Source organism: Notothenia rossii (assembly GCF_949606895.1).
Source record: "Notothenia rossii genome assembly, chromosome: 6".
NCBI classification, from domain to species: Eukaryota; Metazoa; Chordata; class Actinopteri; order Perciformes; family Nototheniidae; genus Notothenia; species Notothenia rossii.
Window position 1 is genome coordinate 5,684,018 of NC_136909.1, and position 21,866 is coordinate 5,705,883.

Consider the following 21,866-nt stretch of genomic DNA (forward strand, 5'->3'; position numbering starts at 1 on the left):
TTACTAGATTGGACAGAACATTAATTGGCATTTTCATATGGTATTACCTTGTTTGCATACCATACAGTACATGTGCATGAAGTCATATATAACTAAGTATTTATACTCATATGTTATGTATATATTCTATAATTAAGGGAAAAATGAACTGTGTTACTACCCTGTCTGAATTGACTGAATATACAAACATATATATAGAATTAAGAAACAAACACACACACAGAATCATGAGAATAAAAATCTTTATTAGTGTTTTATGAAGTCTGCATAATATGCCACACGCCTGAGAAGCTTATGGTCAGAAAAAAAAAAAAGAACTGCTCTATCAATACGGCCCTCTACTGGTAAAACAACTGCGACATCTACTGTACTGACTGCTTTGCAAAAAGATTACTGTTAAATACACACATACTGTACTACTGTTATGTATATGTACGTCTGGTCCACGTTCAGGTTTTGTAATGTCATTTTTTTTTCACATTCATATGTTGGAGGCCAAAGATAAAAACAATGTAACACTGGACCCTAACACACGGTTCAGTTCCCCAAAATCCAAACGCCACTAGGTGCACTTAAAGTACAATCACTAGTGCCGTAAGGTAAACACATGTACATCAAAAATAAGGGGGGAGAAAAGGGAGGAGGAAGGGGACATGTCATAAACTCGCAACAGCCACATAATGACAAAAAATGGCAGAGTTGAAGCTAATAAGTCTTGTTGTACATACTGTATTTTAACGACAGATACACACATTAACACACACAGGTCTTCTTCTGTAACATTTTAAAAGCCAATTGTTTCTAAGCACCAAAAGGCTACAAGAGGTCACGTGTGTTTCAAAAATAATAATAATAAAAGAGATGACTGAATGAATGGCCATTACAAAGTTTGTTTTTTACATGCCTCTGGAATCATTATAAGCATTACAAGGAAAGGAGTACTTAAAATGCACCAGATTTCTTTGGGAAAAAAGGATAGAAACACATCATGTGGGGGCAGTGAGAGGTTTTTAATATCAAGACAAACTAATTATTTTTTTTAGGGTAAAACGGAAAAAGGAATGATCCATGCCCTCCTTTTTAGAAACAGCTGTGGTCTTGAAAATATTACTTTAATAAAAAGTGAACGACAGAGAAATTTTAAGTATATTTATATATAAAAATACATGAGAATACAAAAAAGTAGCAAAACAATGGGGATATAGGCTAAAAACAGAATGATACCTTCAATTTCTCCTGGCGTTTTAAAGCTCCCCCCCCCCCCCCCTGTCGGAGAGCCCCAGGACTCCCAGTGTCGAGTCAAAAAAAGCTTTTTAATACCAGCTGATTTCCTCTGGTCCCTGCCCAGTGCACCTCTCTCATTAGCTCCAATACCAGGCTAATCAGCGGGGATTTTAACTAGAGTGCCATATAATGACAAAGAAATAAACTACATCCAGATCGAGTTTGCAGTTTGGGGTTTTTTCTTTTTGGAATTACTTTATACTTTAACATTCCTATTTGTCCATTAAAGAAGTATGTCTTATAACGACACACGTACAAAAAAAGAAAGGGCGAATTTTAAAATTTTCCATAAAACACATTGTGGCGTTTCCACCAAGGCCATCGTTTTTCTTCACCCAGAGCCACCGCTAAAATCCCTCCTGACTATTTCCCAGAGAAAAGTAAACTTAGGATCAGAACAATGGTTGGGGTGGGATAGGAACAAGAACACATAATTTGAGCAATCAAGCTTGTGTTACTCATACAAGCAATCTTCAATACTGAGAAACTATTCACAGATATTTTTGGTATTTCCCCTACTTCCTGGACTAAAAACCAATATACATTTTCATTTGTACCACAAATAGATCTAATATTAAGGATTTGGGGGAAAGCAATTTAACAAGGTGCATGACATAGATGGGTAACAAAGTGCCGATTTTTTTTTTGTTTTTACTGAAAAGTCTGTATGCATGTGTGTGTGCGACAGTGTGGGTGCGTTTGTTCATGTGTGTGTGTGTGTGTAAAGGTAAAAGAGGGATGTGGAACTGGGCCACAAATACTATGAAGAACGTGACAGAAAATTCATTCTGTGGGGGTTTTCCTTTTGTTTTTTTTTATGAAAGGACTCGCATGTTTGGAATTTAATGATCATGTAATGGGCTGCGGTTATTTTTTTTGTTTTTTTTGGGGCGTTTCTTTAGCTGTTTAGGACATACTGGAGCAGCGAGCAGACGGGGAGCCCATCTGGGTCAGGACCTTGTCGAGCCACTGCAGCGGGCCGTTCAAGTGAAGCTCGATCCAGCAAGGAGTGCTCGTGACAGTCTGCCGCCTGGAAAACACAAAGCATGCATTTTAATATCTGACATGAGCATTTTCATGCCTTACAACACATGATTTATTATGAGCTTTTATGCTCCAGACTGCTGTAAGAGTCTGCAGGAGGATCTGAGAACTGCCTTGAAAGTTTAAAACTTAAAATTGAAGAGGCCCTATTCTGCTTTTTGGGGGTTTCCCTTTCCTATTGTGTGTGTGATTAAGGTTTTTGTGCATGTAAATCTCTCTCTCCTACACACTGATATACACCTGAACATCAGCAGGAGAGAACTCTTTAAAGCAGAGACACTACATACTGATATACACCTGAACATCAGCAGGAGAGGACTCTTTAAAGTAGAGACACCACATACTGATATACACCTGAACATCAGCAGGAGAGGACTCTTTAAAGCAGAGACACTACATACTGATATACACCTGAACATCAGCAGGAGAGGACTCTTTAAAGCAGAGACACTACATACTGATATACACCTGAACATCAGCAGGAGAGGACTCTTTAAAGTAGAGACACCACATACTGATATACACCTGAACATCAGCAGGAGAGGACTCTTTAAAGCAGAGACACTACATACTGATATACACCTGAACATCAGCAGGAGAGGACTCTTTAAAGCAGAGACACTACATACTGATATACACCTGAACATCAGCAGGAGAGGACTCTTTAAAGTAGAGACACTACATACAGATATACACCTGAACATCAGCAGGAGAGGACTCTTTAAAGTAGAGACACTACATACTGATATACACCTGAACATCAGCAGGAGAGGACTCTTTAAAGTAGAAACCCTACATACTGATATACACCTGAACATCAGCAGGAGAGGACTCTTTAAAGTAGAGACACTACATACTGATATACACCTGAACATCAGCAGGAGAGGACTCTTTAAAGTAGAGACACTACAAACTGATATACACCTGAACATCAGCAGGAGAGGACTCTTTAAAGTAGAGACACTACATACTGATATACACCTGAACATCAGCAGGAGAGGACTCTTTAAAGTAGAGACACTACATACTGATATACACCTGAACATCAGCAGGAGAGGACTCTTTAAAGTAGAAACCCTACATACTGATATACACCTGAACATCAGCAGGAGAGGACTCTTTAAAGTAGAGACACTACATACTGATATACACCTGAACATCAGCAGGAGAAGACTCTTTAAAGTAGAGACACTACATACTGATATACACCTGAACATCAGCAGGAGAGGACTCTTTAAAGTAGACACTACATACTGATATACACCTGAACATCAGCAGGAGAGGACTCTTTAAAGTAGAGACACTACATACTGATACACCTGAATAACCTGCAGCTTGTATGGATTTCTAGTTCAGGTTCAGTTGTATCTGCAGGGCTCACCTGTACTCGGCTCCCCAGCCTTTGACGAAGCTCATGCGGATGGTGCACATCCTGGTGAGCTGGTAAACCGCCTCGAAGCCCTGATTCACCGACTGAGCCAGCAGGGCCGCGAACTCCTGGTTGTTGAAGATTTTTAAATTGCAACCTAACGAGAAACAAAGGGATAAATAACAAAGAAGTTAACACGTGTTTTCCTAGCCCACTGACAAATCCAATTCATTGTGCATGTCTGGTTAATTATAGGTTCTTTGTTGTGTGCTCAGCTACACACGTTACATCTTCGGCATCTTACCTGGAGGAATTTTACACACTGTCGCCGGATGCCAGCCGTACCGCTGGTTGCAGTTTGGACTCTGGACAAAGATGGCGCTATCACTCAGGCACTCAGCAAAAACCTCCCCTCCGATGTAGTAGAGTCTAACTCCTCTTCCTGCAAACACACACAGACAGTCAGAGGGTAGAATACGATATCTGACCTGAGCAATTATTATTCATTCAGTCAGATCTCCCTCTCCTCTTAAGAGTGTGTGCATCTGTGTGAGTGAGTGTGCAGGTGCTGCCTCCTGATAGAGAAGTCAATGGAGAGAGAAAGATTATCTTTTGATCCCCTTTGAATTGTGCCACGAATTACACATATGATGTTTGTCAATTTAAAAGATCATTTTACAAGTCAATTTTTTTTAAATGTGTCGTAAAACTGTGAAGTAACACTTTTTTTGTGTGAAACCGCTCAATGAGTTACATCTCCCATCTCGCACCACACACCAAGACGGCCGTCACGTTGGCACATTTAACTTCTTTCTTTCAGAACGAGGCGGAAAGTATTAAAAGAGGTGAAAATCAATCCAAGTCTGGGCATGTTGAGAGCTGTACATACACACAAGGGGAGTTAGTCGGTTCATTAGAGCCAGCATGCGGGACCGGGACTCTGGGATTTGTAGTCTTTGTAGTGGTGTATTTTTCATAGTCTTATATTTCAACAGTTTTACGACAAACTATGACTTTTTTTACATGGACATTATTTTTTAAATTGACAAACATCATATGTGTAATTCGTGGCACAATTCAAACGGGATCAAGGATAATCTTTCTCTCTCCATTGACTTCAATACATAATTTTTCCGAAATAAGGTCCCATGGTTCGGAAGTAGATGGGCGGGACTTCGCCTCTCTATTGGACCATCAGTCCTTCAAACTGCAGCATAGAAGTATTAGGGCCAGTGCTTACATAGCGCCTAATTCTGAGCGGCAGCGTCTTTTTCAATGGATTCTAACGAGAACAAAGCGCATGTCGTCTGAAGCAGCTGCCTCGACAAAAAGTGCTGCACCCAAAAGGCACTGTGTGTACATGGGGGCCCTAGAATTAGGTCAATGTGTGATTATTGAAGTAAAGTGATACTAATACTAAAGCAGAATAGTAAGAGTGAGAAGCCCCTTTTTCTTTTTTAAGATGTAGGAGCTCAAGTTAGAGACTTGTGTTTTGTTGGGACTTGTTTTATTTGGTTAGGGAAGTCTCAACTTTTGTTTGTTGTTTTGGAGGTAAAACGCTAAATCGAAGAGTTCCCTTGTGTTGCCGACTGTTTCCTGGAAGAAGGCAGAGTGTGGAGACGCCCCTGGTTAGGACATCAGCGGCACATTTATAAAACAATTTGTGTAAAAAGGTGATTTGTTTGTAGAAAGCTCCCAGCAGCGTAGTAAGAGTGAGAAGAACCTCTTTGTGTTATCAGATGTCGGAGCTCAAGTTAGAGACTTGTCTTTTGTTTGGTTTTTGGTGAGGGAAGTCTAGAACTTTTGTTAAGTCAACTTTTGTTTGTTGTATTGGATGTAAATAAACTGCTAAACTGAATGTTCATTGTGTTGCTGACCCTTTTCTTGGAAGTAGGAAGGAGTTCATGAAGTGTCTGAGTAACACAGCATTGGTACATTTAGAAAACGTCTAAAAAGGTGATCGGAGCTGTGGCGTACCTATGTGCCTCCGGGTCATCTCCACAGTGGCGTTCCTGTTGACGTTGGACAACAGGCCGAGGCAGAAGCGCTCAGAGTTTGAAGGATCTGTGAACCCGTCCACGGTCAGCGAGGGCTGCGAGGCGTGAAACGTTTCCCCCACGCGCTGGTTCAGCTCGTAGTACGCTATCGAGCACCAGAAGGCCGGCTCGGAGTAGGTCACCGGCTGAAGGTCTGCAGCAGAGGACCCTAACGTCAGTAAGGTTTGTGGGGAAACATCAATATCTGACACAACACAGTTTATACTTGGGACAAAAAAAAGGCACTGGAAATGCCTGTGATCATAATCTAACGAGGTGCCAAAATGTGATGTTTTAAAGCAATACTTTACCAACAAAACACTCATTTGTTTATCAATTACTCACAACGTGTTACCTTGAATTGTTAAAGTGTTTCCACAGTAAACAAAGAATGATAAAATGGGAACAGTCTTGATGAATTAAAGTCAATATGGGCCATGTCTATCGGCAAATTGATGTAAAAACGTCCGTTTACAAACTCTATTTTATCCAGTTGTATTCTCACTTCTTATCAAAACAGCACTAATTATAATACATTTCTATTATTTGTCAAGTCTGAAATGTTTCTTGCACCACAGCAGCTCTATTTGCAACACCAACAAGGACACATATTTAAGACTAGAAACAAGACAACAGACATTTAATGTAACGTTATTAGAATTTTCCGTTTTTGATTCATGCATTTCACTCAAACATTACTAATACACAAAAGTGAGACTGTTTATGTGAAAGTGATTTAAATAGTTACGGTTTTAGTGAAAGGTCATGAGTTTGTGAAGTGAGAATCTGACTGGATAACTGAGACTTCGATTATACTGCATGAGTTGTGTGTGAGTTTGTAAACCTTCTGATATAGTTTTGGTGTAATTTACTTTGTTTCCTCAAACTTTTCTTTGTTTTCTGACTCTTTGTTCACCGTGGAGGCGATCAGGACAAATAATGCTTTCTTGAAGTATTAAAAAGGTAACACACGGTGAGTTCTTGATTTACAAATATTCATTTTGTGGTTGAGCAAATCATTTAATACACAGTAATGATTGTTATCTCTATTGTTTTGTCTCTTACCCATGCTGTGATTGACAGGAGACAGAGTGCTGGGGGAGAGCTCTGCTGGAGAACCTGACGGGGAAAACAGGAAGTCTTTTATTTAGACGGGATCAGAACCTCGGGGTTAGTGAGAGTAGTGGCTGCCTTGTCTGGGGATCCCATAACGATAGTGTTAGTCTAATCAATTTGCAGTAGAGTGATGAAGAAATGCGGAGTAAGAAAGATATCTTTGTACTTCTTACATATTGCTTTTGTTGGTATTTTACACTTTGAAATAACTAAATGGATGATGTTTAAATTAAAAAAGTATCTCCCTCCTACTGTTATGGTTATGACTTAAAGCATATCGAAGATGCAAACTGAGACTTGAAATATCAATACATTCAATCTCCAAAAAGGATCCTGGGGAAATTCAAGAGGCTAAAATGCATTTTGTTTGTGTGTAGTATCGTTCAATTGAACATGTAAAAATAAATAAAGACGACAAAAAATCATGGGAAAAATTGTACAACAGAGGTTCAAAACTAAAAATCACATAATTATAAATATTTATTCTTAATTAAAATGTTCTGTAATGCATGTTAACAGCTTTAGACTACTGCAACCTCTCTGAATAATCGTTATGGTAACTTCAATGTTTGATTTAAAAAATCTGCTTTTAATGTAGAGTAGTTAATTAACTAACTAATTTCCCATGACCAAAACAATTACTCTTTCTCAGCGGTACCACTGAAAATGGTTTATTTTAACATGGAACAGGAAAATAAGGTCTGAAACATGTTGTCAAATATAAATTATATTTGATGCTTTAGTTACTTTTCCAAGGCCTGGAATTAGCATTTTGAATTTCCATGACTTTTCCAGTTTTTTAATGACCGTAAGACCCCTGTCTATAACACCTGATACAGGTCTGTTGTGAATATCTTCCGCTGTTGATGCAGACTTATTCCTTTAATTAAAATAAAGAAAATAAATGTGACTTCGACCCGGCTGACGCAGACTCACGAGTGAAGTTGAAGGAAGAAGAAGAAGAAGAGTTTCTACTCTAGAATACCTGTTTCCATACTTTGGTTCATCTGTTGATCGCTGGCCTCCCCATCCTCACTGATGTAGCCTGGAGGAGGCGTTTCTGTGGAGAGAAAGAGGGGGAATACAAAAAAGAGCTGTGACGAGATCATAATGTTTAACCTGCTCAAATAAAAGGAAACATCGTTTTAGTAACCCAGTGGAAACTGCTCATATGGATCAAAAAGCTTGGACAGAATTGTTCCTGTATAAAAACCTTTTAAATAAATTCCTTTTAGTAATCAAGTATTCAGCTGACATAACAACATATATATTTTCTTTGTAAAACTCCCATGATGCATTGCTGTAACCTGTCTGACCACCTGAGGCTGGTGCTGCGTGAAAACTAAAATCATGAGGGGAAAAAAAAGTAATTTTTTATGAATGAAAAGATTTAACTTATTAGTATTATAACTAAAAGTGGTTTCCACTGTCTTCATATGTTTCTTCAAAAGTTAAATTATTATATTTCTTTCTATATTTATTATTATATTATTGATTTAATGTATTACACATGTACACAGCACAGTAAAAAAACAGTTACAGTTACATGTATACTCTGCAATTAACAAATCCTTGTAGTAGAAGCAGCAGTCACTATTTTTTTTTCAGTGATAAAAACATGACAAAAAAACTACTTTACATCGACAGACTATATACCATGTACTTAATTGCATACATATAAGTTCCTTTACCTTCAGGTTTAATTGAGTACATGATGTTAGCATTACTCAGAAGTAAATGTCAGAGGTGAACGGACCTGGTATATAGTTGTTTGGAGGTTCGATTCCTGCGGGGAAGTTTGTGTTCTCCGGTATGGAGTGAGTGTAATCGTCCAGAGGTGGCAGCTCTGGCAGGATCTCTGAGTGTCTTGGCACAAGAACAGGAGGCAGCACTGCAGGGGGTACACAACTAATGAGTCAAATACTAATCAGTTATACACTGTTACTAGGTTATAGTCAGGCGGTTTCATTATTGTGGTGAAAGCTTGACAAATGGGACGTTTTGCAGATTTTAAATATTGTATATCACTGAAACTCTGAAGGAGTAGTTCTACACACTTAGCCGTGAGCTAGTGAAGATTGACACCATTATCATATCGTTTCCTTAAGATACTTCACAAGGCTTCAGTCAGCAAGCGTAGCATTGACGCTAACAAAGAGGCACTCAAGGCAAAGATACTCTACTCCCCAGTTTTCTAGTCTTTATGCTAAGCTAACTAACCGTCTGCTGGCTTACTGACACTAAAATTAATTAAACCGTATCATTATAAGCTCCTAGAAATGACATATTAATCCTTTAGTGGACAAAAAGGAAGACATCTGAACAAATTAGGAAGGAATTTTAACTGTCTTAGCATTTGTTTTTTAGCTTAGCGAATGTCAGTGAGAGGATTAACAGATTTAAGATTTTAAAATCATAAAACAATCAGAAATCAAAAAGGCAATTCGTCAACCAAATATTTTCAGTGATTAACAATTACCAAAAATCTGAAGGCTGTCAATTTCACAGATTAGAACATCAGGCTGGTCCACCTTAACCTAAAACACTACCTTAACCTTGTCTTATACCAACAATGTAAATAAATAAATGAAAATTAAATGCTTTTTGAAACGTCTAATGATAGAAATGTCTAAATTAAAAATGGCAGGTAACAATAGAACACAACCCTTGCAGAAGACACTGAAATAGGAAGATATTTGTTATTTAATTTCATATTTCGTTCTTGTACATATCATATTCTATTTACATAGACTTCTTGCAATATGTTTTATTTTTGTTTTGTATGATATATGTTGCATTGCTGAAGGAGCTCAGGGGCCGTATTCACAAAGCATTTTATCTTACCGCTAGGAGTGCTCCTAACTCGCGCTAAAACATTTTACGTAGGAGTTTTTTCTTAAAAGTTATTCACAAAGCCGCTGAGACCTACTCATACTAAGGATAAATCACTAAGAGTGAACTAAGAGTGACGCGCCGTTGCTATGGAGGACGTCGATTCTCGTGCATGAGTTTAGAAGCGGTCAGTACGGTGATTGGTTGTTCAGAGCAGGCGGTCTCGGTGAAACTCATCCGCAACATCCCACAAACGAGCCCACTAAAACAAGGAAATAGCCTAGGCTAGAAATGTATTCCTATCAAATAGTTATGGACAGTGCAGTTAGCAGAATACACGCATGATGACAAGTTTGTGCAGACCACGATAATGACGTTGTATATGCACGTTAAAGAGAGAGAGCAAACAATAAAAATACGTAAATTGCATTAAATCGAGGAGGCAATTAAAAGCACCCTGCAAACTATTATCCAATGAGCATATTTCCAGCACTTAAACACTTTCAATAACAGCCCATACCGCAGTTCAAGTCCCCCTATCATGATGAATGAAAACAATCTGCGTGTTGATGGAATGTACTTTCTTTCTATTGACGAACACGTCCTCATCTTTTGATGGCGCAATTATTTGTATGTGCGTCCCGTCAATAGCACCGACCGCACCGGGCATACCTGCATTGCCATGAAGTTGTCTTTGATCCTGTGTAGTTGTTGATTGTCCAAAGGAAACCGGATAAACTGTTGGATGATATGTGGTCTGGAGAGCGCGTTGATGGTTTGGTTTATGGCACGGCTGACTGATGGTTGCGATATTCCTAAATCGTCGGCATTGCAAAGTTGCATTTTCCCTGTTGCTAAATATCGTAGTGTTGCCAAACATTTTATTTCCGGACTAATCGGGTTATTCCTGTTAGTCGGGGATGTTATTGCATCCCGCACTTATTCCACAACAAGTTTGATACCCTCACGATTTAGCCTATATCTCTTGATCAATTCACAGTCTTCCATTGTCTCCAAAACATTTCGTCTCGCAGCCATTTTCAGATTCTTTGTGAATAGGTCTTACTGAGTTAGGAGTCCTCTCAAGGACTTTTAAGCTCTCCTAAACTTAGGTGCTACTTTTAGGCCTAAAATACTTTGTGAATTGCTCTTAGTGAATAAAATTAGGAGTCCTACATTTAAGACTGACACGCCCATTATGCTTAGGAGTGTCTCCTAAATTCGCCAGTTAGGAGCTACTTTTAGCCCTAAAATCCTTTGTGAATACGGCCCCAGGTCAGAAAAATGTCATTGCCATTTCTACACTGTAGCTTTATGCATATGAGAAATAAAACCTTTGAATTGAATTTGAGGTGTTGCTGCTCTGTAGGCGGCTAAAAGCTTAGCATGGTTGCATCAAAAAGTGAAAAACTCCACTGCATTTAAGACCAACAACATCCTCCTCCTCCATCCAAAACATTTTACCCGGATGTCATCACAAACAAAAAGACTCTTAATTCCTAAAGAGATCAAATCAAAATGTGTGTTTTTAACCCAGTTTACTATGTCTTTACCGATAAATAATCCAGTAGAAATAGTATGACATTAATGGAAGTAGTCACATGATTGCTTGTAGCTTATGTGCATATGACCATAACACCTTTGAATTTGAATGATTTTTTATATTTTGAGCAACAAAAGTCCCCTCACCTGGGGTCTCCACCCTCTGGTAGTGGTACGGGTTGATGCAGACTTCATCCTTCTTGAGGTGGAAGGCGTACTCGCAGGCCTCGATGGCGCGAAGCTCGTGGTGACTGTGGAGGTCCGGCCACCGCCACAAACGACAGTAAATAACATGAGGAAGCCCCTTCCTGTGGGAAACCTGCAGGCGGCCATCCATGGTTCTGATTGGACGGCAAACAGGAAGTGGTGGTGAGATAGGCAGAGATGGCATAAGTACATACATCCTTTACTCAAGTAGAAGTACAGATACTCGTGTTTAAAAATACTCTGGTGAAAGTAGAAGTACTGACTAAACTTCTTTACTCAAGTCAAAGTAAAGAGGCTTTGAAATGTACTTCAGTAAAAAGTACCCATTACTAGCAGCTGTTTTAAAGAGTACCTGACCTCCCTTTATTTCAATAGAACAATAATGTCATTGTTAGCTAATGAATGTTTCCATGGTGACCAACGGCAACATGACAACGTTTTCATTGGTCCCTCTTCTTTAGAGAAGACCAGGAAATGATGGATACACGGATCGTGTTCAAATCAATAGGCACGCAATGACTCTAAATAATAATGATCACGCCACCAAACACACATTCAGACTAAAGGAACCAGCCGGTTTGGAAAATGTGAGAGGTAGAAAGTACAGGTATTTGAGTTCAACATGTAAGAAGTAGAAAGTTCAGGTCTTTGGGTTCAACATGTAAGAAGTAGAAAGTACAGGTATTTGTGTTCAACATGTGAGAAGTAGAAAGTATAGGTATTTGTGTTCAACATGTAAGAAGTAGAAAGTACAGGTATTTGGGTTCAACATGTGAGAAGTAGAAAGTATAGGTATTTGTGTTCAACATGTAAGAAGTAGAAAGTACAGGTATTTGAGTTCAACATGTAAGAAGTAGAAAGTACAGGTATTTGTGTTCAACATGTAAGAAGTAGAAAGTTCAGGTATTTGAGTTCAACATGTAAGAAGTAGAAAGTACAGGTATTTGAGTTCAACATGTAAGAAGTAGAAAGTTCAGGTCTTTGGGTTCAACATGTAAGAAGTAGAAAGTACAGGTATTTGTGTTCAACATGTGAGAAGTAGAAAGTATAGGTATTTGTGTTCAACATGTAAGAAGTAGAAAGTACAGGTATTTGAGTTCAACATGTAAGAAGTAGAAAGTACAGGTATTTGAGTTCAACATGTAGGAAGTAGAAAGTACAGGTATTTGTGTTCAACATGTAAGAAGTAGAAAGTACAGGTCTTTGGGTTCAACATGTAAGAAGTAGAAAGTACAGGTATTTGTGTTCAACATGTAAGAAGTAGAAAGTACAGGTATTTGTGTTCAACATGTGAGAAGTAGAAAGTACAGGTATTTGGGTTCAACATGTAAGAAGTAGAAAGTACAGGTATTTGTGTTCAAAATGTAAGAAGTCAAAGTAAAAAGTCGTCAGAAAAATAAGTAGTGGAGTAAAGTACTGATACCAGAAACATGTACTGAAGTACAGAAACTAAGTATTTGTACTCCACTACTTCCCACCTCCAGAGCATGGTAGGTAAGAGGAGGGGAAATGGAGAGGGGGAACAAAGATGATCTCAATGTCCGCCACGTCAAACATTGTAAAGACACTGATGCCACATCAAGAACGTACCACCATACAAAGTGGAGGATAGTCACCTGGTTTGGTCAGGGTAGCTGTAAAGGCCTGATGAATCCCACTGTTCTATCGTATTTGGTGTACTCAGTCCCCATATTTCAGAGCAATTGCTGTGAAATACAAACAAAAACAAAAAGGAAATCATAAACATGGGACATGACTCATTCAGAAATATCAGTATGGGTAATGAGATCAATCAAAAAGCCCCTTTTATTAGAGTCTAATGGCAAAATAACCACAACACATTTTGTTTTTGTAGCAGTGGAAATTAAATGGGAACTTTGAATAAGAGAAATTTGACCCAAAAAAGAAATGTAAACTGGGAATGAGGACATCTGTAGAGTAGTTGCTTCTGAATAATTACAGAACAACAACACATATTAAATGCTAGAAGTAAACAACAACGTTTACTAGACTTAAGGGGGTTATATCATGCTTCTTTTCAGGTTCATATCAGTATGTAGGGTCTCTACTTTAAAGAGTCCTTTCCTGCTGATGTTCAGGTGCATATCAGTATGTAGTGTCTCTACTTTAAAGAGTCCTCTCCTGCTGATGTTCAGGTGTATATCAGTATGTAGTGTCTCTACTTTAAAGAGTCCTCTCCTGCTGATGTTCAGGTGCATATCAGTATGTAGTGTCTCTACTTTAAAGAGTCCTCTCCTGCTGATGTTCAGGTGTATATCATTATGTAGTGTCTCTACTTTAAAGAGTCCTCTCCTGCTGATGTTCAGGTGTATATCAGTATGTAGTGTCTCTACTTTAAAGAGTCCTCTCCTGCTGATGTTCAGGTGTATATCAGTATGTAGTGTCTCTACTTTAAAGAGTCCTCTCCTGCTAATGTTCAGGTGTATATCAGTATGTAGTGTCTCTACTTTAAAGAGTCCTCTCCTGCTGATGTTCAGGTGTATATCAGTATGTAGTGTCTCTACTTTAAAGAGTCCTCTCCTGCTGATGTTCAGGTGTATATCAGTATGTAGTGTCTCTACTTTAAAGAGTTCTCTCCTGCTGATGTTCAGGTGTATATCAGTAAGTAGTGTCTCTACTTTAAAGAGTCCTCTCCTGCTGATGTTCAGGTGTATATCAGTATGTAGTGTCTCTACTTTAAAGAGTCCTCTCCTGCTGATGTTCAGGTGTATATCAGTATGTAGTGTCTCTACTTTAAAGAGTTCTCTCCTGCTGATGTTCAGGTGTATATCAGTATGTAGTGTCTCTACTTTAAAGAGTCCTCTCCTGCTGATGTTCAGGTGTATATCAGTATGTAGTGTCTCTACTTTAAAGAGTCCTCTCCTGCTGATGTTGTTCAGGTGTATATCAGTATGTAGTGTCTCTACTTTAAAGAGTCCTCTCCTGCTGATGTTCAGGTGCATATCAGTATGTAGTGTCTCTACTTTAAAGAGTCCTCTCCTGCTGATGTTCAGGTGCATATCAGTATGTAGTGTCTCTACTTTAAAGAGTCCTCTCCTGCTGATGTTCAGGTGTATATCAGTATGTAGTGTCTCTACTTTAAAGAGTCCTCTGCTGCTGATGTTCAGGTGTATATCATTATGTAGTGTCTCTACTTTAAAGAGTCCTCTCCTGCTGATGTTCAGGTGTATATCAGTATGTAGTGTCTCTACTTTAAAGAGTCCTCTCCTGCTGATGTTCAGGTGTATATCAGTATGTAGTGTCTCTACTTTAAAGAGTCCTCTCCTGCTAATGTTCAGGTGTATATCAGTATGTAGTGTCTCTACTTTAAAGAGTCCTCTCCTGCTGATGTTCAGGTGTATATCAGTATGTAGTGTCTCTACTTTAAAGAGTCCTCTCCTGCTGATGTTCAGGTGTATATCAGTATGTAGTGTCTCCACTTTAAAGAGTTCTCTCCTGCTGATGTTCAGGTGTATATCAGTAAGTAGTGTCTCTACTTTAAAGAGTCCTCTCCTGCTGATGTTCAGGTGTATATCAGTATGTAGTGTCTCTACTTTAAAGAGTCCTCTCCTGCTGATGTTCAGGTGTATATCAGTATGTAGTGTCTCTACTTTAAAGAGTTCTCTCCTGCTGATGTTCAGGTGTATATCAGTATGTAGTGTCTCTACTTTAAAGAGTCCTCTCCTGCTGATGTTCAGGTGTATATCAGTATGTAGTGTCTCTACTTTAAAGAGTCCTCTCCTGCTGATGTTGTTCAGGTGTATATCAGTATGTAGTGTCTCTACTTTAAAGAGTCCTCTCCTGCTGATGTTCAGGTGTAGATCAGTATGTAGTGTCTCTACTTTAAAGAGTCCTCTCCTGCTGATGTTCAGGTGTATATCAGTATGTAGTTTCTCTACTTTAAAGAGTCCTCTCCCGCTGATGTTCAGGTGTATATCAGTATGTAGTGTCTCTGCTTTAAAGAGTCCTCTCCTGCTGATGTCCAGGTGTATATCAGTATGTAGTGTCTCTACTTTAAAGAGTCCTCTCCTGCTGATGTCCAGGTGTATATCAGTATGTAGTGTCTCTACTGGGACATGCCCAGGCTCTGTTGTGATTGGTCAACCGCTTAGAGATGTCCCGCCCCTTAGCCTATCATATAGAATGTGTTGGAGCGCTAGCAAACAGAAGCGCAAGTGTTACACATTGATTACGTAAGTAAACAAAGGAGGCGTTTCAGGCAGGGGGGGGGAGGGGGGGGGGGGAGTTGGATTTTAAACGTTTTAGACCATTAATAGGCACAAAACCCTATATACACACAACACATAATAACACACTACAGGAAAGGGAAAAACCCCCAAATAAGCATAATAGGGTCTCTTTAAAGTGGCGAGCAGGTTAGACGAGCTCTGAAGTCACAATCAAAATGTGCAAATGTTGTATTACACCGTCTCTCAAAAAGATATCCTGTACAAGGAATAATTTCATTCAGTTTGAGCCAGGTTCTCTACAAACAAAACATGTCGGCCTAGAACAATTCTCAGGCGATAACCAGCCGCCCGCTATCTATAGACATACAAACATCTGACGTGGAGATGTCTGCCATCAGGAGGAGTGAACCTGTTCACACCGTGTTCCCACTGCACCGAGTCTGAGCCATCAAGGCTGGCTGGCTGATAAAGAGACCATCTCCTCTCCCCTTTACATGGTGCTCTCATTCAAGTCTTTATCAGATCAATCTTTAGTTTTTAGCATCCCTACACGTTTGGTAATAATCACAGGGCATGGACAGTATGAAAAAGCTTATTGTTAACCAGCTTAGTAACTATTAAAAGCTATAGACAATCCTTAGTGTCCATTTTTATATTGTTTTATATATTTGTGCATGTTTTTTTGAATTCTCCTTTTAAAACAAAAATGTATTTACTACCTGTATTTGTACAATTCTATAAGCTAAGTATACATTTAACTAGTTTACTGTACATTTCTTTTGTTGGATATATTTGAATAAATCTCTTGCTGGAATTATTATTTCTTTCTTTCTTGCCAATACAAATATTTATTATATTCTTGTAGTAGTATTCTAACCAGGCTTTTTTCTAGAAACATATCTTGTATATTACATATATCAATTATCCCGAAAACATGACGCCCGTATACAAGATGGCGCCGTGGACGTAAACTTGACGTCGGAGCTCCGTAAAAACAAATCTGTCTCTGCCGCTCTATTGGACACAATGTTTCTATTTCTGGAAGTATTATACAATTTTGGACGAACAGGAATATTGTTTTCTGGCATCACTTTAAAATGTACGGGGAAAATTTGCATTTTGATTTGAGGGCGCACGCCGAGAATAAGAGGGTCCTGGTTTAGACAAAAGTCTGTTAACTTGCTTTTTTTTTATTTATTCATGTGTAATGCTTGTAAACCTGCTACTGTGAAAACATATCTTATCTCATTTGCCCCCGCCCAAAAAGAGAATTGCACGATCAGCATCAGCCCAAGATGTCAGGGTTGCATATTAAGCAGAGGTTTAATCTAATCGCACTAACAGACACAGGAGTAACAGCAAGAATGTTAAACACCTGAACTTTTGAAAGAACATCCATAACATTCATCTGTTAGCGACTCACAATGATCAATATTCCAATTACGTACTGTATATAGACCAGGGGTGGGCAAACTTTTTGGCTCGGGGGCCACTATGAGTTGTAAATTTGACAGACGGGCCGGGCCAGTAGCAGATCGGTAAAAAAATATTTAGCTGTCCAGTCCTCATTATACACTCGGCACTCAATGTTGACTTTTCTTTTCTTTGGTCCACTCATTGTTACAGATGCAGGTTCAAAGGTGAATTAGGTTCAAAGGTGAAGTAGGTTCAAAGGTGAATTATTGCGTCATCGTTTGCGTCATGACGTAACCGTTTACGTGCCTTCTTATGACCCACACAGCGTTTTACATCGCTGATTTTCTCCGCAACACCGCTCACAACAACATCAATAGAGGACTGCGTTGGGTAGTTTTTAATTATACGAAGCCAGATTAAATTAAAGAACTACTTCTCCAGCCTTGTACCTTTCTCCAGAGTGCCGTGGTGCATTGTTTATTAATGTGGTTCAGCTGCATTACTGCCCGCTGCAGTGCTGCTCGTGCACCGGAGTTTATTCTCCCGTTAACTGGCGGCCGCTGTAAAGTTTTCATTGTCTTTCTGTCACACAAGCAGCTGATAAATATCCCCCATCCCCATCAGTGAATGTGTTTTAGTCTGAAAGCTGTTTGGCATCACAACGCTGTTATGAACGTTTCTCTGTCATTCTACAGGTGATGTTAGCATAGCAAGCTAATCAGACTATCTTGACTACTTGTTCATGTCATCTTGTGGCATAAGCCGTTTTCTACACGCATATTTTACCGGCGTAGTTTTTGTTATGATTTTACTTGTGATGGCCACATGTAGCCCATTGATTCCATCTGATAGTTGCAATAACACAAAACAAAAGGAAAACGTCTGCCTCTTCACAATAGTCAATAAGAGTGAACGGATGCTTATTAAAGTAAGGTCAAATAAACAGAATCGCACTCAGCCTGGTTAGTGTGCCTGACTTTATAGAAGTGTTTTTTTATAAGTGTGTGGTCACGTTCTAGTCACTTTGCTCAGCGCTACTGCTTGTTACAACTTGTATTCGCCGACCTTGCCGGGTTTCCGAGTGGGGCCAGCTGAGAGACCAGACCCCAGCAAAGGTAAATTGTGTCTAGAGTGCGCCATCTAGTGGGATCAACTGAAATGCCGGGTATTGCAGGAAAAAGGCAAAATGAATGCGGTCTTTACGATAAATTTGGACAATTTTGTACCAATATTCGGCGGGCCGGATTCAAAAGCCCAACGGACCGTATATGGCCCGCGGGCCTTAGTTTGCCCATGCCTGATATAGACTATTCTGCACAGTTTCTATCATATTCTGTTTCTACTATATTGTATGTACTTGTGTTGCACTGTGGGAGGAGCCTGTTTCCTCAGATTTTCATTGTCATAACTACACTGTAGTTATGCACACATGACAATAAAAGCCTTGAAACTTGAAAGGTGTAACAGTAGCAGATTTTGAATGAATCGCGCGGTCGTACCTGGGGATGGTGACACACTTGGTGTTGCAGTTCTGTGTGGTGATCGCTTTTTCCAGCTCGTCTAACTGACCCGTCTTCTTCAGCTTCTTCACTAAACTCTTCACCGCCTTCTCGCACCATTTCTCCTCCTGGCCGTTATGCTCTCCTCCGCCAGCGCCTCCTGAACCGCTGCTTGTCTTCTTCCAGCCCAGAAGCCTCTTCACCACAGGAGGGGTGAACGGCAAGATGGAGGACATCTTAGCTGGGAGTCTCCAGAGCACTCAACACAATCTCACACACACACACACACACACACACACACACACACACACACACACCTGGAGCTACAGAGTGGGCCCTTGCTCTGGCGGGGCCCCTCTAGTGACCAGCGAGTCACAGCCAGTGCTGGCAGGGGAAACTCAACAGAGATGGGCACCTTGGGAGAAAGTCACAAAGATTATTGTTAAAAACCAGGAACAATAACAACTTTGAACTGCCACTTGATGGATTGCTGTTGTTTTGTGGCTGTGAGCGTCTAGCCAATAGCTTATTTTTAAATATAGTAAAGAAAGAAAACCGTGTAGCCTCATCAATAGAGCTACCCCGTCTTAGTCAACGAAATGGTAGTTTTGGTCTTAGTTCAATACTGCTTTAGCTGATGAGTTTTAAAGCTTTTAAACTTGTGACATCTCCGGTAAACTCAACATTTGAAATGGTGCATAACCGCATTATTCTTTACAGAGAAACTCAAGTTTTAAATGAACTTGTCTATAAGTAAGATGAGAAGAGATGGGCACAAACAAAGTACATTGCTAAGAACAGGGAACAATAATCACTTTTTTAACTTGTGATTGCTCGAATTTCTACTTCGACTCAACGGATTGGCTGTGGGAGATGCAAGGCTTTTAGGCCCCGTCCACACGGAGACGAAACGGGTGTTATCCGCTATAGTTCTTTATTGTATGGACGGTTCGTCCACACGAGGCCGTAACGGAACCTCGGAAACGGAGCCCTCAAACGATAACGCATCCCAAAGTGGGAAGGTCTGGTAACGTAACTCTTACGGCACCGTGTGTACGCCCTAAACGATCATAGCCCCGCCTCTCCTGCTTACCCCTGCGTCAATGCTGATGCGTTTCGCCAACAACAACGGCGGATCACAGGGTTGTGTTCGTGCTCCAGACGCTACTGACCATGATACAGATGTTAGTGCAAAATCTACAGCTCCTCTACCACAACCATCAGCAACAAGTGGACATGGAGAACTACATGAACTACATGTTGCTAAACATTACCGCGGCATGGCAACCATGCTCGGGGGGTGTTCTTCGCTGCTTTTGGTGTATTTTGTTGCGGAAGTACAGCGCCACTTACAGGCCCGACATATGTACTACAGCGTCTCCAGCGGGTCGAGCGGTCTCGTGTGGACGGACACGTTTCTTGAGCCGATTCCGTGTGGACGGAATACTTTTTTGATATCGTTTTCATTTTCGTCTCCGTGTGGACGGGGCCTTAGTCACTTGCATAGTTTGTGGCTGCTCAATGTGCTAAAGTACAAGTCACTAAGTACATGTACTTAAGTACGCTTTAAAAGATACTTGTACTTTACTTAAGTATTTCCATTTGATGCTACTTTGTACTTTTACTCCACTACATTCGTTTAATACCTTTAGTTACCTAACAGATCTGGATGAATGATGTGAAATATAACCAAGTGTTAAATCAGACTTTAGTTCCACCTGGAGTAAATCCACAAGCTGCCCTGCAGTATACAAAGTCATTCAAACTAGCTGCACCTTTACCAGCTTTGAGATTACTTTAATGATCAATCATTATAAAACATATCATATCTATTATTCTGAAATGGACCAATCTGCACAAAGACTACTTTTACTGTTGCTACTTTAACTATATTTTGATGGTAATACTTTTCTACTTTTACTTGAGTAACATGTTGAATGCAGGACTTTTACTGTAACAGAGTACTCCTACACTCTGTTACTTCGACTTTTACTGCAGTACAAGATCTGAGTACTTCTCCCACCTCTGTGTAACACAGTGAACACTCTCATAAACAAGGACTATATTTTGTGACAGGCCCCCCAATGCTAAAACCAACTGGCTTGGATAGGCCGGCTTTTAGCTTCACAGAAATCACAACACTCACTTCACTAGCGTATCTTTAGCATTACAAGGCTGAATCACTGTAAGCTAAATAACGAAAAGAGAGCATGCATAGCTCACGAAGCTAAGCAGATTGAAGGCAATTCATGTAGAAGCCCTCATCTAGCTAGGCAGGCTAACGTTAGCTAGCTTATCTGAGCTAGCTCGTGGATGTATAAACTGGATACTCCGTTCATTCCTATGAGAGCTGCTCAGTATCGCATGAAGCCCAAAACAAAGCGACTGTAGCTACAGAAAGTACCCGTATGTAGGCCCATGGAGCATGCGCAGTGGAGTTTCCCCTTAAGCTCCGCCTTCTATCATCCGCTCTCGGCTCAGTTAAAATGAATGGAGAGAGAAAATAACTCTAGATTGAGCTTTTAACGCATTTTACAACTTTTTAGACACTAATGATTAAAATAAGGGCTATTAAAGAGTTCGTGCTGGCTAATTTATTTAGCTAAAAAAAAATGATTTACAGACGTCTCTTTCCCGATGCAAGACAATGGGACGAAGTATTTTTCGGGCCAACATGACGTGACGGCAGTTGTAGTACCACCGTGTGGCCACTGTGTCCATTCATAAAAATCGGCTTCAACGGCCGGCGCACTTCCTGTAGGCTCCAGCTAACTGCCAGCTTGTTATCAAAAATCCTTTTGTTGTGATCCACAAAAAACCTCCTATGCGCAACAGTCAAGCAGCGAGACTTTACTACCTATCATCAGCCTGCCCGGGCTTGTAATTAATGTGTTAACACATTATATAAATGCATGATTTTAAACGTTGTTCTGTTATGCTTCAACGTAGCTATTTGGATGTTTGTGAGTTTTAAATAAACGGCAACAAAAAACGAGTTAGCATCTTGGACGAACTCTTGGCTAACGGACCTTCACACAAAACAACATGCTTCAAAGTCGAGAAAAACAGACAAAAACATGTCAATAGTTACCCCAGTTTTAATGTCCAAAGCTCCGGTTTTTGAGAGAAAGATGTGCACAGCCTTTTTGAGCACCTTGTTGACATAAAACGGTGTTTTACTGCAGCTAATTTTGACAAGGCTTGTTGGCTCTTCTCAAGTTGCTACTGAAAGCTAGTTAGGTAGACTGCAACAACAAAACAAACCTGATGGTTACATACGAGCTCTTAATCCCTCCTACTCAGAATCTGATTGGATGATTACAATACGACA

General features: G+C 39.9%; 1 protein-coding gene across 2 annotated transcripts; it reads right to left on the reverse strand.

The window, feature by feature from the left end:
* Positions 1-225: 225 nt before the first annotated feature.
* LOC307042966 (mothers against decapentaplegic homolog 2) lies at positions 226-21,786 on the reverse strand. 2 transcript variants are annotated; one of them, XM_079687124.1, is made up of 11 exons: positions 21,627-21,786; positions 18,536-18,950; positions 13,047-13,136; positions 11,371-11,564; positions 8,606-8,740; positions 7,835-7,909; positions 6,799-6,852; positions 5,675-5,887; positions 4,002-4,139; positions 3,710-3,854; positions 226-2,314 (listed from the first exon to the last, which is right to left on the reverse strand). In XM_079687124.1, exons 2-11 carry the CDS (start codon positions 18,769-18,771, stop codon positions 2,191-2,193), a joined length of 1,404 nt encoding a protein of 467 aa, XP_079543250.1. In that variant the 5' UTR covers positions 18,772-18,950; positions 21,627-21,786; the 3' UTR covers positions 226-2,190. The 2 variants fall into 2 exon arrangements, with proteins under 2 accessions (XP_079543250.1, XP_079543249.1); XM_079687123.1 differs by having other exon boundaries at positions 5,675-5,902.
* Between the last annotated feature and the right edge of the window lie 80 nt (positions 21,787-21,866).

Bases quoted from the DNA above. Each gene is read 5' to 3' on its own strand.
- LOC307042966 (XM_079687123.1), bottom strand. From the start codon at position 18,771: ATGTCCTCCATCTTGCCGTTCACCCCTCCTGTGGTGAAGAGGCTTCTG. The intron at 5,903-6,798 runs GTAAGAGACAAA...TACTGACGTTAG, and splicing joins TCCTGTCAATCACAGCATGG to GGTCCTCTGCTGCAGACCTT. The intron at 3,855-4,001 runs GTAAGATGCCGA...GTTTCTCGTTAG, and splicing joins AGTGTGTAAAATTCCTCCAG to GTTGCAATTTAAAAATCTTC.